We start from the raw sequence: 14,050 nt of genomic DNA on the forward strand, positions 1-14,050 counted from the left end.
CAACGTTCTTCTTTGCAGTCTCCATTGTTCATTAAACAAATTGCAAAAGATTCACCAACACAGATGTCCAGAATACTGTGGAATTTTGTCGAAGAAAACAGAGGTATTTGAATTGGGTCCAAACACTTCCCTTGACCTCGTGACGTCACGCGCATACGTCATCATACCGCGACGTTTTCAAGCGGAAGTTTCCCGGGAAGTTTAAAATGTCACTTTATAAGTTAACCCGGCTGTATTGGCATGTGTTGCAATGTTAAGATGTCATCATTGATATATAAACTATCAGACTGCGTGGTCGCTAGTAGTGGCTTTCAGTAGGCCTTTAAGTTTTATGTTCCTTAGCCTTTCGTGCACTCGGCACGCTTTCCTTTTGTTTTAGTTCCTGTCTTTTGTCCTGTGTAGGATTAATTAATGAATAAATATGTACCTACCTTCAAGTCCTGTCCGGAATAGTCCGTTTGCTTCCTGGGAGAACAAACCTCGCAGTAAGTTGCGATCCCCTCGTTATGACACTATATTTGTTTTGTAAACATTTCCCCAAACTTCAACACAATATGCGTTTAGGTTTTTTGGGGTTTTTTTGACGCACTGCCATCAAAGAGTTGGCCTCATGCTCAGGAGACATAGATCCTGATCTACTAAGATCCAAAATACCATGCACTGAACAGCGTGGAAAAACAATATAATTGGGCGTGATAAGACTGCGTGAACAATTGAAAAGTGTTTACACAACATCTGCTTCCAAAGGAATGGGGGGGTGGGGGGGGGTATGTAAACAGCTCTTGTTTTTGGTCACATTGAAAACAAAAGAAGAAGATGCCTCGGGCTTGGGTTAGTCCTGTATTCAGCTTGGGCGGGTCTTCGATGACAATAGATAACCCCTCCCGTCTCATCCCATCGTACACAATGGAATTTTCCAAGCCTTTGCTTGGTGCAACAAAGACAGCCTCTTGTCTGTTCATTGGGAACTCAGAACGGAAAGTTTTTTGATCATTTACATAAAAATGTTCTGAGTTTACCAGTTCGAACGTGAAGTATCTTGTCTTTGCAGTCTGCTCAATTGAATATAAGTTGAAAAGGATTTGCAAATCATTGTGTTGTTTTTATTTACCATTTACACAACGTGCCAACTTCACTGCTTTTGGGTTCTGTAATACTTGCAAATGAGAGTCAGAAATGTAAGAAAACAGGTGGACAGCACCGATGTCATTATCGGATCGGTGTCAAAACTTTTGGGAGCCCGTCAACGCCAGAGGGAATTACCCAGGTGAAGTGATGACATCGTGACATCGTGCTTCTCCACTAACCCGATACGGGAAGGCGATGTCATCACACGACACATCAGAGCTGTCAGCGGCGAGCATTCCTGTGACGGAAAGACGGATACAGAGCTTGCGGCCTCCTGGCGCTTTATCATGAACCGTGAGGAGGTCGGCCTCCATCTTGTCTGCCTGAAGCGACCCCCATCTGCAAAGCTGTTGTCGCGAATGGCGGTCATGGCCGAGACGCGGACGCACGCCATGCGTACAGAGAATTAAGTCTCCCAGTCGGTTTTAGCCAGCGGGTGAAATGTCAGTGTCCTTCTACTGTGGAGCATGGAGTGACGACGAAGACGACGACGACGACGACGACGAGCACAGTTCCCCCGGAAGCGCCTATGGAGACGACCTGCATCTGGACGTGGGAACTCTGATCGTCTCCCCCTCCTCAGAGTACATGGTGGAGAGCGTCATGGGATGCGGGGCGTTCGGGACGGTCGTCCACTGCAAGAACGTGTCCAACAACGACTCCGTGGCGCTGAAGATCATCATGGAGACCAAGTTCAACGTCGATGCCCGGAAAGAGGTAACAGATCCACTTCCTCGCTCGACGCCTAAACCCGCTGTCTTCCTAGGTCACCTGTCACACACACAGACTGACAGGATGTACACCCTGAAGGTGAAGGGACATCTACAACACATGCCAGTCAAAAACCCTCTAAATGGCCAGTGCACTTTGCTGTTTTTAGGGATCTAATGCAAAAACAGTAGTCCAAAATCCCCTGCATGACAGGTGTGTTTGTAGTTTTAGGGATCTAACGCAAAAACAATGGTCAAAAAATCCCCTGTATGACAGGTGTGCTTTGCAGTTTTTAAGGATCTAAGGCAAAAACAGTAGTCCAAAATCCCTTGTATGACAAGTGCACTTTGCAGTTTTTAAGAATCAAATGCCAAAACCAAGGTAAAAAATCCTCTGTATGACAGGTGCGCTTTGCAGTTTTTAAGGTTCTAAGGCAACAACAGTAGTCAAAAAACCCCTGTATGACAAGTGCGCTTTGCAGTTGTTAAGGATCTAATGCAAAAACAATGGTTAAAAAATCCACTGTATTACAATTTGACAAGTGTGCTTTGCAGTTTTTAAGGATCTAATGCAAAAACTGGTTAAATTCCCTGTATGACAGGTGTGATTTGCAGTTTTTAAAGATCTAAGGCAAAAACAGTAGTCAAAAATCCCCTGTATGACAAGTGCACTTTGCAGTTTTTAAGAATCAAATGCCAAAACCACGGTCAAAAATCCCCTGTATGACAGGTGTGCTTTGCAGTTTTTAAGGTTCTAAGGCAACAACAGTAGTCAAAAATCCCCTGTATGACAAGTGCGCTTTGCAGTTGTTAAGGATCTAATGCAAAAACAATGGTTAAAAAAAACCCTGTATGACAAGTGCACTTTGCATTTTTTAAGAATCAAATGCCAAAACCACGGTCAAAAATCCCCTGTATGACAAGTGTGCTGTGCAGTCTTTAAGGATAAAATGCAAAAACAATGGTCAAAAAATCCCCTGTATGACAAGTGCACTTTGCATTTTTTAAGAATCAAATGCCAAAACCATGGTCAAAAATCCCCTGTATGACAAGTGTGTTTTGCAGTTGTTAAGGATCTAATGCAGAAACAATGGTTAAAAAAGTTCCTGTATGACAAGTGTGCTTTGCAGTTTTTAAGGATCTAAGGCAAAAACAGGAGTCAAAAATCCCCTGTATGACAAGTGCGATTTGCAGTTTTTAAGAATCAAATGCCAAAACCATGGTCGAAAATCCCCTGTATGACAAGTGTGCTTTGCAGTTTTTAACGATCTAATGCAAAAACAATGGTTAGAAAATCCCCTGTATGACAAGTGCGCTTTGCAGTTTTTAAGGATCTAATGCAAAATCAATGGTTAGAAAATCCCCTGTATGACAAGTGCGCTTTTCAGTTTTAAAGGATCTAATGCAAAAACAGTAGTCAAAAATCCCCTGTATGACAAGTGCACTTTGCAGTTTTTAACGATCTAATGCAAAAACAATGGTTAGAAAATCCCCTGTATGACAAGTGTGCTTTGCAGTTTTTAAGGATGTAATCCATAAATGTAGTAGTCAAAAATCCCCTGTATGACAGGTGTGCTTTGCTGTTTTTAGGGATCTAATGCAAAAGCGTTGGTCAAAGATCCCCTGTATTACAGAAGCTCTTTGCTGTTTTCAAGGACTAAATCCACAAACATAGTCAAAAATCCCTGTATGACAGGTGCCCTTTGCAGTTTTTAAGGATCTAATGCAAAAATGGTAGCCAAAGATCTTCTGTTTCACAGGAGTGCTTCTAATCCATGAATAGTAGTCAAAAATCCTCTGTATGACGGGTGAGATGTGCTGTTTTTAAGAATCTAATTCATGAATCGTAGTCAAAAATCCCCTGTATGACAGGTGTGCTTTGCTGTTTTTAGGGATCTAATGCAAAAAACATTGGTCAAAGATCCCCTGTATTACAGGTTCGCTTTGCGTTTTTTAAGGATCTAATGCAAAAATGGTAGCCAAAGATCCTGTTTCACAGGAGTGCTGCTAATCCATGAATCGTAGTCAAAAATCCTCTATGACGGGTGCGATTTGCTGTTTTTAAGAATCTAATTCATGAATCGTAGTCAAAAATGACAGGTGTGCTTTGCTGTTTTTAGGGATCTAATGCAAAAACATTGGTCTAACATCCCCTGCACTACAGGTGCGCTTTGCGGTTTTTAAGGATCTAATGCAAAAATGGAAGCCAAAGATCCTGTTTCACAGGAGTGCTTCTAATCCATGAATAGTAGTCAAAAATCCTCTATGACGGGTGCGATTTGCTGTTTTTAATAATCTAATTCATGAATCGTAGTCAAAAATCCCCTGTATGACAGGTGTGCTTTGCTGTTTTTAGGGATCTAATGCAAAAAACATTGGTCAAAGATCCCCTGTATTACAGGTTCGCTTTGCGTTTTTTAAGGATCTAATGCAAAAATGGAAGCCAAAGATCCTGTTTCACAGGAGTGTTTTCAAAAACCTAATGAAAGATCTAGTATGGCAGGAATACTCTTTTTGAGGACCATCTACACAAATACTAATCAATATCTCCATGTCAGGATTGGTCTGCTGTTTTTGAGGACCAAAATGGTGGTCAAAGATCCATATGACCGGCATGCTCTCTCTAAGATCACAAAAACAGGAGAACAGATAAACATGCTTGTAAAAAAAATCCCCTCTATGACCAAAAACAGTCAAAGATTCTCTGTAACAGGTGCACTCCGTTTTTAAGGATCTAACTAAAAAAAAACCTGTCAAAGATCCTCCACGTGACAGAAGTGCTTTCTATTGAAAAACCAATCCACGACTACCTTTGAGGACAAACTACACAGCCGCTGGTCAAAGATTTTCTATACAACAGGAGTGCCCTGCTGTTTTTGTGGACCAACTGCATAAAGGCTAGTCGGAAGATTTCGTGGCCAGGTTCATTTTGCTCTTTTTATGGATCCTGAAAACAGGAGTACATACACTAGCGGTACAACAACATAAACCTTTATCACAAAGCTGTTTTCAGGATCTTATTAAAACATTAGTCAAAAATCTTCCACAAATGTGCTTTGCTGTTTTTAAAGACCTTAACCTAAAAACATATATGGTCAAAGATCCTTTACATTACAGGAGCACTTTCTGTTGAAAGATCTGTACGACAGAAGTGTCCTGCTGTTGTTAGGAACCGAATCATAGTCAATGTTTTGAATGTTGGGAGCTACCTGCAGTTTTTAAGGACCAACTACACAAATACTAGTCAGCCACCTCTGGCAGGAGCACCTGCTGTTTTTTGTTTTGTTTTTTTATCACAAATACTAGTCAAAGATGTCTATGACATGAGTGCCAGCTGTTTTTGAAGACCATCTACCATCTATGTCAAGAGTGTGCTGCTGTTTTTAAGAACCAATGACACAATTTTTTATGAACCACAAAAACAAGTCCAGGTTTTTTAGAACCAACTACACAAATACTGGTTAAAATATCAATGTCAAGAGTGCAAATATTGCTGTTTTTATGAACCAACAACACAAACTAATCCTGATTTTTTTTAAGAACCAACTACACAATGATTCCTGTTTTTGAATAACCAACAACACAAATACTAGTCAAAGATGTCTTATGACGTGAGTGCCAGCTGTTTTTGAGGACCATCTACATCAAGAATGTGCTGCTGTTTTTAAGAACCAACAACACAAATACTATTCAAACACAAATACACAAAAACTAGTCCAGATTTTATCAATCAATCAATCAATGTTTATTTATAAAACCAACTACACAAATACTGGTCAAAATATTGATGTCGAGAGTGCAAATATTGCTGTTTTTATGAACCAACTACACAAAAACACTAATCCTGATTTGTTTTTTAAAAACCAACAACACAATTATTCCTGTTTTTTTATAACCAACTACACAAATACTAGTCAAACACCTCTATGTCAGGACCGCCCTGTTTTTTAAATCAACACAAATACTAGTCAAAGATGTCTATGACATGAATGCCAGCTGTTTTTGAGGACCATCTACATCAAGTGTGTGCTGTTGTTTTTAAGAATCAAGTACAAATACTAGTCAAACACAAATACACAAACTATTCCAGATTTAATAAAACCAACTACACAAATACTGGTCAAAATATCGATGTCCAGATTGCAAATATTGCTGTTTTTATGAACCAACTACACAAAAACACACTAATCCTGTTTTTGTTTTTTTTTAAACCAACAACACAATTATTCCTGTTGTTTTATAACCAACTACACAAATACTATTCAAACATCTCTATGTCAGGACTGCCCTGTTTTTTAAATCAACACAAATACTAGTCAAAGATGTCTATGACGTGAGTGCCGGCTGTTTTTGAGGACCATCTACCATCTATGTCAAGAGCGTTCTGCTGTTTTTAAGAACCAATGACACAAATAATAGTCAAACACAAATAAACAAAAACTAGTCCAGATTTTTTTAGAACCAACTACACAATTGCTTCTGTTTTTAAGAACCAACTACACACATACTGGTCAAAATATTGATGTCAATAGTGCAAATATTGCTGTTTTTATGAACAAACAACACTAAACCCAAAAACGAATCCTGATTTTTTAAATAACCAACTAACAAATACTGGTCAAACACAAATACGCAAAAACTAGTCCAGATTTTTTAGAACCAACTACACAAATACTGGTCAAACACAAATACGCAAAAACTAGTCCAGATTTTTTAGAACCAACTACACATACTGGTCAAACACAAATACACAAAAACTAATCCCAAATGTTTAAGAACCAACTACACAAATACTGGTCAAAATATCGATGTCAATAGTGCAAATGTTGCTGTTTTTATGAACAAACAACACAAAAACACAAACTAATCCGGATTTTTTTAAGAACCAACTACACAAATACTGGTCAAAATATCGATGTTAAGAGTGCAAATATTGCTCTTTTTATGAACCAACAAAACAAAAACACAAAAACTAATCCTAATTTTTTTAATAACCAACTAACAAATACTGACCAAACACAAATACACAAAAAGTAGTCCCAAATGTTTAAGAATCAACTACACAAATACTGGTCAAAATATCGATGTCAATAGTGCAAATTTTGCTGTTTTTATGAACAAACAACACAAAAACACAAACTAATCCAGATTTTTTTAAGAACCAACTACACAAATACTGGTCAAAATATCGATGTTAAGAGTGCAAATATTGCTCTTTTTATGAACCAACAAAACAAAAACACAAAAACTAATCCTAATTTTTTTAATAACCAACTAACAAATACTGACCAAACACAAATACACAAAAAGTAGTCCCAAATGTTTAAGAATCAACTACACAAATACTGGTCAAAATATCGATGTCAATAGTCCAAATATTGCTGTTTGAACAAACAACACAGAAACACAAACACAAATCCTATTTTTTTAAGAACCAACTACACAATTATTCCTGTTTTTTAATAACCAACAACACAAATATTGGTCAAACACAAATACACAAAATTGAGTCCCAAATGTTTAAGAACCAACTATACAATTGCTTCTGTTTTTAAGAACCAACTACATAAATTCTGGTCAAAATATCGATGTCAAGAGTGCAAATATTGCTGTTTTTATGAATTAAGAACACAAAAACTAATCCATATTTTTTTTGAAAGAACCAACTACACAATTGCTTCTGTTTTTAAGAGCCAACTACACAAATACTGGTCAAAATATTGATGTCAAGAGTGCAATTATTGCTGTTTTTATGAATTAAGAACACAAAAACTAATGCAGATTTTTTTAAAGAAACAACTACACAATTATTCCTGTTTAATAACCAACAACACCAATACTGGTCAAACACAAATACACAAAAGCTAGTCCAGATTTTTTAGAACCAACTACACAAATACTGGTCAAACACAAATACCCAAAACCTAGACCCAAATGTTTAAGAACCAACTACACAAATACTGGTCAAAATATCGATGTCAGTAGTGCAAATATTGCTGTTTTTATGAACAAACAACACAAAAACACAAAAACTAATCCGGACTTTTTTAAGAACCAACTACACAAATGCTGGTCAAAATATCTATGTCAAGAGTGCAAATATTGCTCTTTTTATGAACCAACAACACAAAAACACAAAAATTAATCCTGATTTTTTTTTTAATAACCAACTAACAAAAACTGGCCAAACACAAAAACTAGTCCCAAATGTTTAAGAACCAACTACACAAATACTGGTCAAAACATTGATGTCAATAGTCCAAATATTGCTGTTTTTATGAACAAACAACACAAAAACATGTTAATTTTTTAAGAACCAACTACACAATTATTCCTGTTTTTTAATAACCAACAACACAAATACTGGTAAACACAAATACACAAAATTGAGTCCCAAATTTTTAAGAGCCAACTACACAATTGCTTCTGTTATTAGGAGCCAACTACACAAATACTGGTCAATAATCGATGTTAAGAGTTCAAATATTGCTGTTTTTATGAATTAAGAACACAAAAACTAATGCAGATTTTTTTAAAGAACCAACTACACAATTATTCCTGTTTTTTAATAACCAACAACACAAATACTGGTCAAACACAAATACACAAAAACTAGTCCCAATTTTTTAAGAACCAACTACACAATTGCTTCTGTTTTTAAGAACCAACTACATAAATTCTGGTCAAAATATCGATGTCAAGAGTGCAAATATTGCTGTTTTTATGCATTAAGAACACAAAAACTAATCCAGATTTTTTTAAAGAACCAACTACACAATGATTCCTGTTAAATAACCAACAACACGAATACTGTCCATCCATTTTCTACCGCTTATTCCCTTCGGGGTCGCGGGGGGCGCTGGAGCCTATCTCAGCTACAATCGGGCGGAAGGCGGGGTACACCCTGGACAAGTCGCCACCTCATCGCAGACACGAATACTGGTCAAACCCAAATACACAAAAACTAGTCCCAAATTTTTAAGAACCAACTACACAAAATACTGGTCAAAATATCAATGTCAATAGTCCAAATATTGCTGTTTTTATGAACAAACAACACAAAAACACAAAAACAAATCCTATTTTTTAAAGAACTAACTACACAATTATTCCTGTTTTTTAATAACCAACAACACGAATACTGGTCAAACACAAATACACAAAATTGAGTCCCAAATTTTTAAGAACCAACTACACAATTGCTTCTGTTATTAAGAGCCAACTACACAAATACTGGTAAATAATCGATGTCAAGAGTGCAAATATTGCTGTTTTTATGAATTAAGAACACAAAAACTAATGCAGATGTTTTTAAAGAACCAACTACCCAATTATTCCTGTTTAATAACCAACAACACGAATACTGGTCAAACACAAATACACAAAAACTAGTCCCAAATTTTTAAGAACCAACTCCACAATTTCTGCTGTTTTTGAGTATTACACAAACGCTGGTCCAAGATCTCCTATATGACATGAGTGGTGTGCTGTCTCTCTAGGTAGAGACCCTAGAGTTGCTGAAAAACTTCAACTTGGAAAAATACAACATCGTCAAATGGTATGGCTCTTTCGTCCACGAGGGCCACTACTGCCATGAGTTTGAGAAGCTGGACATGAGTCTCTACCAGTACCAGACCACCATGAAAGCGTGTCTGGAGCTCAGGGAGATCCGGCCCATTCTGCAGCAGGTTTGCGTCAACATTTGGACCGACAGAATTGTCCTACTTTGTGTGACATGAACATGATTCTCTCACAATTTCAGGTGGCTCTATCTCTGCAGCTCCTAAAGAGCCTCGGGATAGCCCACACAGACCTGAAACCAGACAATATTATGCTAGTAGATCATGTGCATCAGCCGCTGAGGGTTAAAGTCATTGATTTTGGTACGGCCATTCTGATTTCAGACCGCTGCAAGGGCCCCGAACTGCAGACGCTGTGGTTCAGGTACACTTTCTCTTTCGACGTCTTTTTCTGTGCTGGTTTCTTTATGATATTTCTCAAAGGTCCCCAGAGATCCTGCTAGGGGCTTCCTTCAATGAGGCCATCGACATCTGGTCTCTCGGCTGTATTGCGGCGGAACTCTTCATGGGCAAAGCGCTGTTCCCCAGCAACGACGAGTTTGACATGGTGAGTCTTACTTTAAATGGTCCGTCGTTTCATTTCCAACATGCACCAAAATGATTCTCCCGATAGATGAGACACATACTGCGCATCATAGGAAAGCCGCCAAACCACCTGCTGAACACCGGGGCGTACACCAAGCAGTTTTTCCAACATTATAGTGCAAGGAGCGAGCAAAAGAAGCCTGACCTTTGGATATTTAGGGTACGCAAAGTTGCATCCGTCTATTTTGTTTTGAGTCTAGAGTAATCAATTCATGCGATCCGCCCTATTTAGTCATACTTGCACACTTGGGCTTGCAGACCCTGCACCCTCAACAGCCTCACTGACCTTCTGGAGGTAAGTTTCTGCAAACCCCGGCCAAAGATCCTCAGTATGAGAGACGCGCTGCCCCGATCTCGATCCCGATCAGACTGTCCTGACGTTTTTGTTTCCGAGGGCTCCGAGGAACTCAGCGGAGAGGACGCCCGAGCCGACGACCTGGACAAGAGGAGCTTCGTGGAGCTGCTGGTGAAGATGCTGCAACTGGATCCCACGGAAAGGATCAAACCGCAGCAGCTCCTCCAGCATCCCTTCATCACGATGAGCCACCTGGTCGGGGACTTTACCGACTGCCAATAGTAAGAAGCCCGGGTGGTCTTGTGTGCTTCCTGGGGGGAGATAACCTGACTAAGGCCTTGGTTGTTTTCCAGTGTCAAATCCTCCAGAGAACTCCTCAACGAACATTTGGCCCAGTCCATTTTAAACCAAGGAGACGTCCAGCAGTCAGAAACCGCTTGACATCGCGCGAGACGGTTGAGGATTCATAGAAAACCAGGAGGAACAAAGACTGTTTTGTTCTGTGGAATGTATTTTATCGAAACAAAAAACAATATACAGAAACTACAGCGTTGTAAATCTACTTTGTTGGGTGAGTTTATACGGGCACTCCTTGTCACGCACCACGGGACAGGAAGTCCCATTCAATTTAGATAAGTGCTCTTTAATCCCCCTGTAGAACATTGAATACATCTCAGCTTCCATGGCTAGCACAGGTTCAATGCTCTGCTAGTGGCTTTAGCCCATCTCTTCAAACCAATAGCGATGTCATCCATCCATTTTCAAATGTGCCGTCATTCTCCTAAAACACAGGAAGCATCTAAAAGCGCAATGCTGTACAAACAAGGACCAATGCACCATTATTTTATATTCTCTCCCTAAATGTCACCCGCTCATGCCACCTCAGCATGTGCTATTCTGCACATGCACTGACAGGACATAATACTGAAGGTGCGTTAAGAAGAATGAACATTGGTTCGCTGCAGAGCACAAACATGCCTGGCAATCAATGTTCTTCAGTTTTTTTTCCCCAGAAACTACTGCCAAAAGGTTAGGTGCAATCTGCTTTTTTCTGCACTTTTAGATCTAGTTGTTTTTAAGGTTGTTTATTTTACATGAAAACAAATTAAGGTAACAATGTATTGAGCCTCCAGAAAAAGTCACACAAAGTCTGACGCTATTTTTAACATTTATTGCCAATTGTCTGATAAGAAACGGCACAATTCCAACAGGTTTTAGCTCCCGTGCACACAATCTCGTGTCTGGCATGCCTGGCAAACATCACTGCTCTGCTGTTGAATGTTATTCAGTTGAGTTTTTCCAGAAACTACTGCCAAAAAGTTAGGTGCACTCTGCTTTTTCTGCACTTTTAACGAGCTAGTCTGACAAGAGTGCTCTTCTGTTTTTACAAAACTGCAAAAATAAAAGATATATGATGCGTGCTATGCCGTTTTCGAGGACATTTAAAAAAAATGTTAGCTCCATTTTGCTTTATATGGATTTTTTTTAATTTTTTTTTTTTAGTATCGAACCAGATCACCTGACAGGATTTCCCTCTTAATCTAACTAATGGCGCATCACCACGGTAAAATCATAGCCGTCACACCTTAAAAATAAGGTTGTTGTTTTTTACATGAAAACAAATTAAAGTAACATAATGTATTGAGCCTCCAGAAAAAGTCACACAAAGTCTGATGCTATTTTTAACTTTTATTGCCAATTATATGATAACAAACGGCACAATTCCAACAGGTTTTAGCTCCCGTGCACACACTTTCGTGTCTGGCATGCCTGGCAAACATCAGGACAAGAGCACTGCTCTGCTGTTGAATGTTATTCAGTTTAGTTTTTCCAGAAACTACTGCCAAAAAGTTAGGTGCACTGTGCTTTTTCTGCACTTTTAATGATCTAGTCCAGGGGTCACCAACGCGGTGCCCGCGGGCACCAGGTAGCCCGTAAGGACCAGATGAGTAGCCCGCTGGCCTGTTCTAAAAATAGCTCAAATAGCAGCACTTCCCAGTGAGCTGCCTCTATTTTTTAAAATGTATTTATTTACTAGCAAGCTGGTCTCGTTTTGCCCGACATTTTTAATTCTAAGAGAGACAAAACTCAAATAGAATTTGAAAATCCAAGAAAATATTTTAAAGACTTGGTCTTCACTTCTTTAAATAAATTCATTAATTTTTTTACTTTGCTTCTCATAACTTTCAGAAAGACAAATTTAGAGAAAAAATACAACCTTAAAAATGATTTTAGGATTTTTAAACACATATACCTTTTTTACCTTTTAAATTCCTTCCTCTTCTTTCCTGACAATTTAAATCAATGTTCAAGTAAATTAATTTTTTTTATTGTAAAGAATAATAAATACATTTTAATTTAATTCTTCATTTTAGCTTCTGTTTTTTCGACGAAGAATATTTGTGAAATATTTCTTCAAACTTATTATGATTAAAATTCAAAACAATTATTCTGGCAAATCTAGAAAATCTGTAGAATCAAATTTAAATCTTATTTCAAAGTCTTTTGAATTTCTTTTAAAATTTTTGTTCTGGAAAATCTAGAAGAAATAATGATTTGTCTTAGTTAGAAATATAGCTTGGTCCAATTTGTTATATATTCTAACAAAGTGCAGATTGGATTTTAACCTTTTTAAAACATGTCATCAAAATTCTAAAATTAATCTTAATCAGGAAAAATGACTAATGATGTTCCATAAATTCTTTTTTTAATTTTTTCAAAAAAGATTCGAATTAGCTAGTTTTTCTCTTCTTTTTTTCAGTTGAATTTTGAAATTTAAAGAGTCGAAATTGAAGATAAACTATGTTTCAAAATTAATTGTCATTTTTTTCGTGTTTTCTCCTCTTTTAAACCGATTAATTAAGTGTAAATATCATTAATTATTAATAATAACATAGAGTTAAAGGTACGTTGAGCAAATTGGCTATTTCTGGCAATTTATTGAAGTGTGTATCAAACTGGTAGCCCTTCGCATTAATCACTACCCAAGAAGTAGCTCTTGCTTTCAAAATGGTTGGTGACCCCTGATCTAGTCTGACAAGAGTGCTCTTCTGTTTTTACGAAACTGCAAAAATAAAAGATATATGATGAGTGCTATGCCGTTTTCAAGGACATTTTAAAAAAAATGTTATCTCCCTTTTGCTTTATATAGATTTTTTTTTTTTTTTTTTTTTTTAGTATCGAACCAGATCACCTGACAGGATTTCCCTCTTAATCTAACTACATGGTGCATCACCACGGTAAAATCATAGCCGTCACACCTTAAAAATAAGGTTGTTTTTTTTTTTACATGAAAACAAATTAAAGTAACATAATGTATTGAGCCTCCAGAAAAAGTCACACAAAGTCTGATGCTATTTTTAACTTTTATTGCCAATTATATGATAACAAGCGGGACAATTCCAACAGGTTTTAGCTCCCGTGCACACAATCTCGTGTCTGGCATGCCTAGCAAACATCAGGACAAGGGCATTGCTCTGCTGTTTGGATGTTATTCAGTTGAGTTTTTCCAGAAACTACTGCCAAAAAGTTAGGTGCACTGTGCTTTTTCTGCACTTTTAACAATCTAGTCTGACAAGAGTGCTCTTCTGTTTTTACGAAACTGCAAAAATAAAAGATATATGATGAGTGCTATGCCGTTTTCAAGGACATTTAAAAAAAAATGTTAGCTCCATTTTGCTTTATATGGATTTTTTTTTTTTTTTTTTTTAGTATCGAACCAGATCACCTGACAGGATTTCCCTCTTAATCTA

At 37.7% G+C, this 14,050-nt stretch overlaps 1 protein-coding gene across 2 annotated transcripts; it reads left to right on the forward strand.

The window, feature by feature from the left end:
* Positions 1-1,470: 1,470 nt before the first annotated feature.
* LOC133662946 (homeodomain-interacting protein kinase 2-like) lies at positions 1,471-10,876 on the forward strand. Of its 2 annotated transcripts, none has more exons than XM_062067165.1 (8): positions 1,471-1,938; positions 9,338-9,526; positions 9,601-9,782; positions 9,842-9,965; positions 10,032-10,163; positions 10,236-10,298; positions 10,398-10,579; positions 10,652-10,876. In XM_062067165.1, exons 1-8 carry the CDS (start codon positions 1,570-1,572, stop codon positions 10,737-10,739), a joined length of 1,329 nt encoding a protein of 442 aa, XP_061923149.1. In that variant the 5' UTR covers positions 1,471-1,569; the 3' UTR covers positions 10,740-10,876. The 2 variants fall into 2 exon arrangements, with proteins under 2 accessions (XP_061923149.1, XP_061923151.1); XM_062067167.1 differs by having other exon boundaries at positions 1,471-1,845.
* The last annotated feature ends 3,174 nt before the right edge of the window (positions 10,877-14,050 follow it).

Source organism: Entelurus aequoreus, linkage group LG12 (assembly GCF_033978785.1).
Source record: "Entelurus aequoreus isolate RoL-2023_Sb linkage group LG12, RoL_Eaeq_v1.1, whole genome shotgun sequence".
Classification (NCBI taxonomy): Eukaryota; Metazoa; Chordata; class Actinopteri; order Syngnathiformes; family Syngnathidae; genus Entelurus; species Entelurus aequoreus.

Excerpts from the sequence above, each read along its gene's own strand:
- LOC133662946 (XM_062067165.1), top strand. The coding sequence starts at position 1,570 with ATGTCAGTGTCCTTCTACTGTGGAGCATGGAGTGACGACGAAGACGAC. Across the intron at positions 9,527-9,600 it reads TCCGGCCCATTCTGCAGCAG|GTGGCTCTATCTCTGCAGCT; the intron begins GTTTGCGTCAAC and ends TCACAATTTCAG. Across the intron at positions 9,783-9,841 it reads CTGCAGACGCTGTGGTTCAG|GTCCCCAGAGATCCTGCTAG; the intron begins GTACACTTTCTC and ends TATTTCTCAAAG.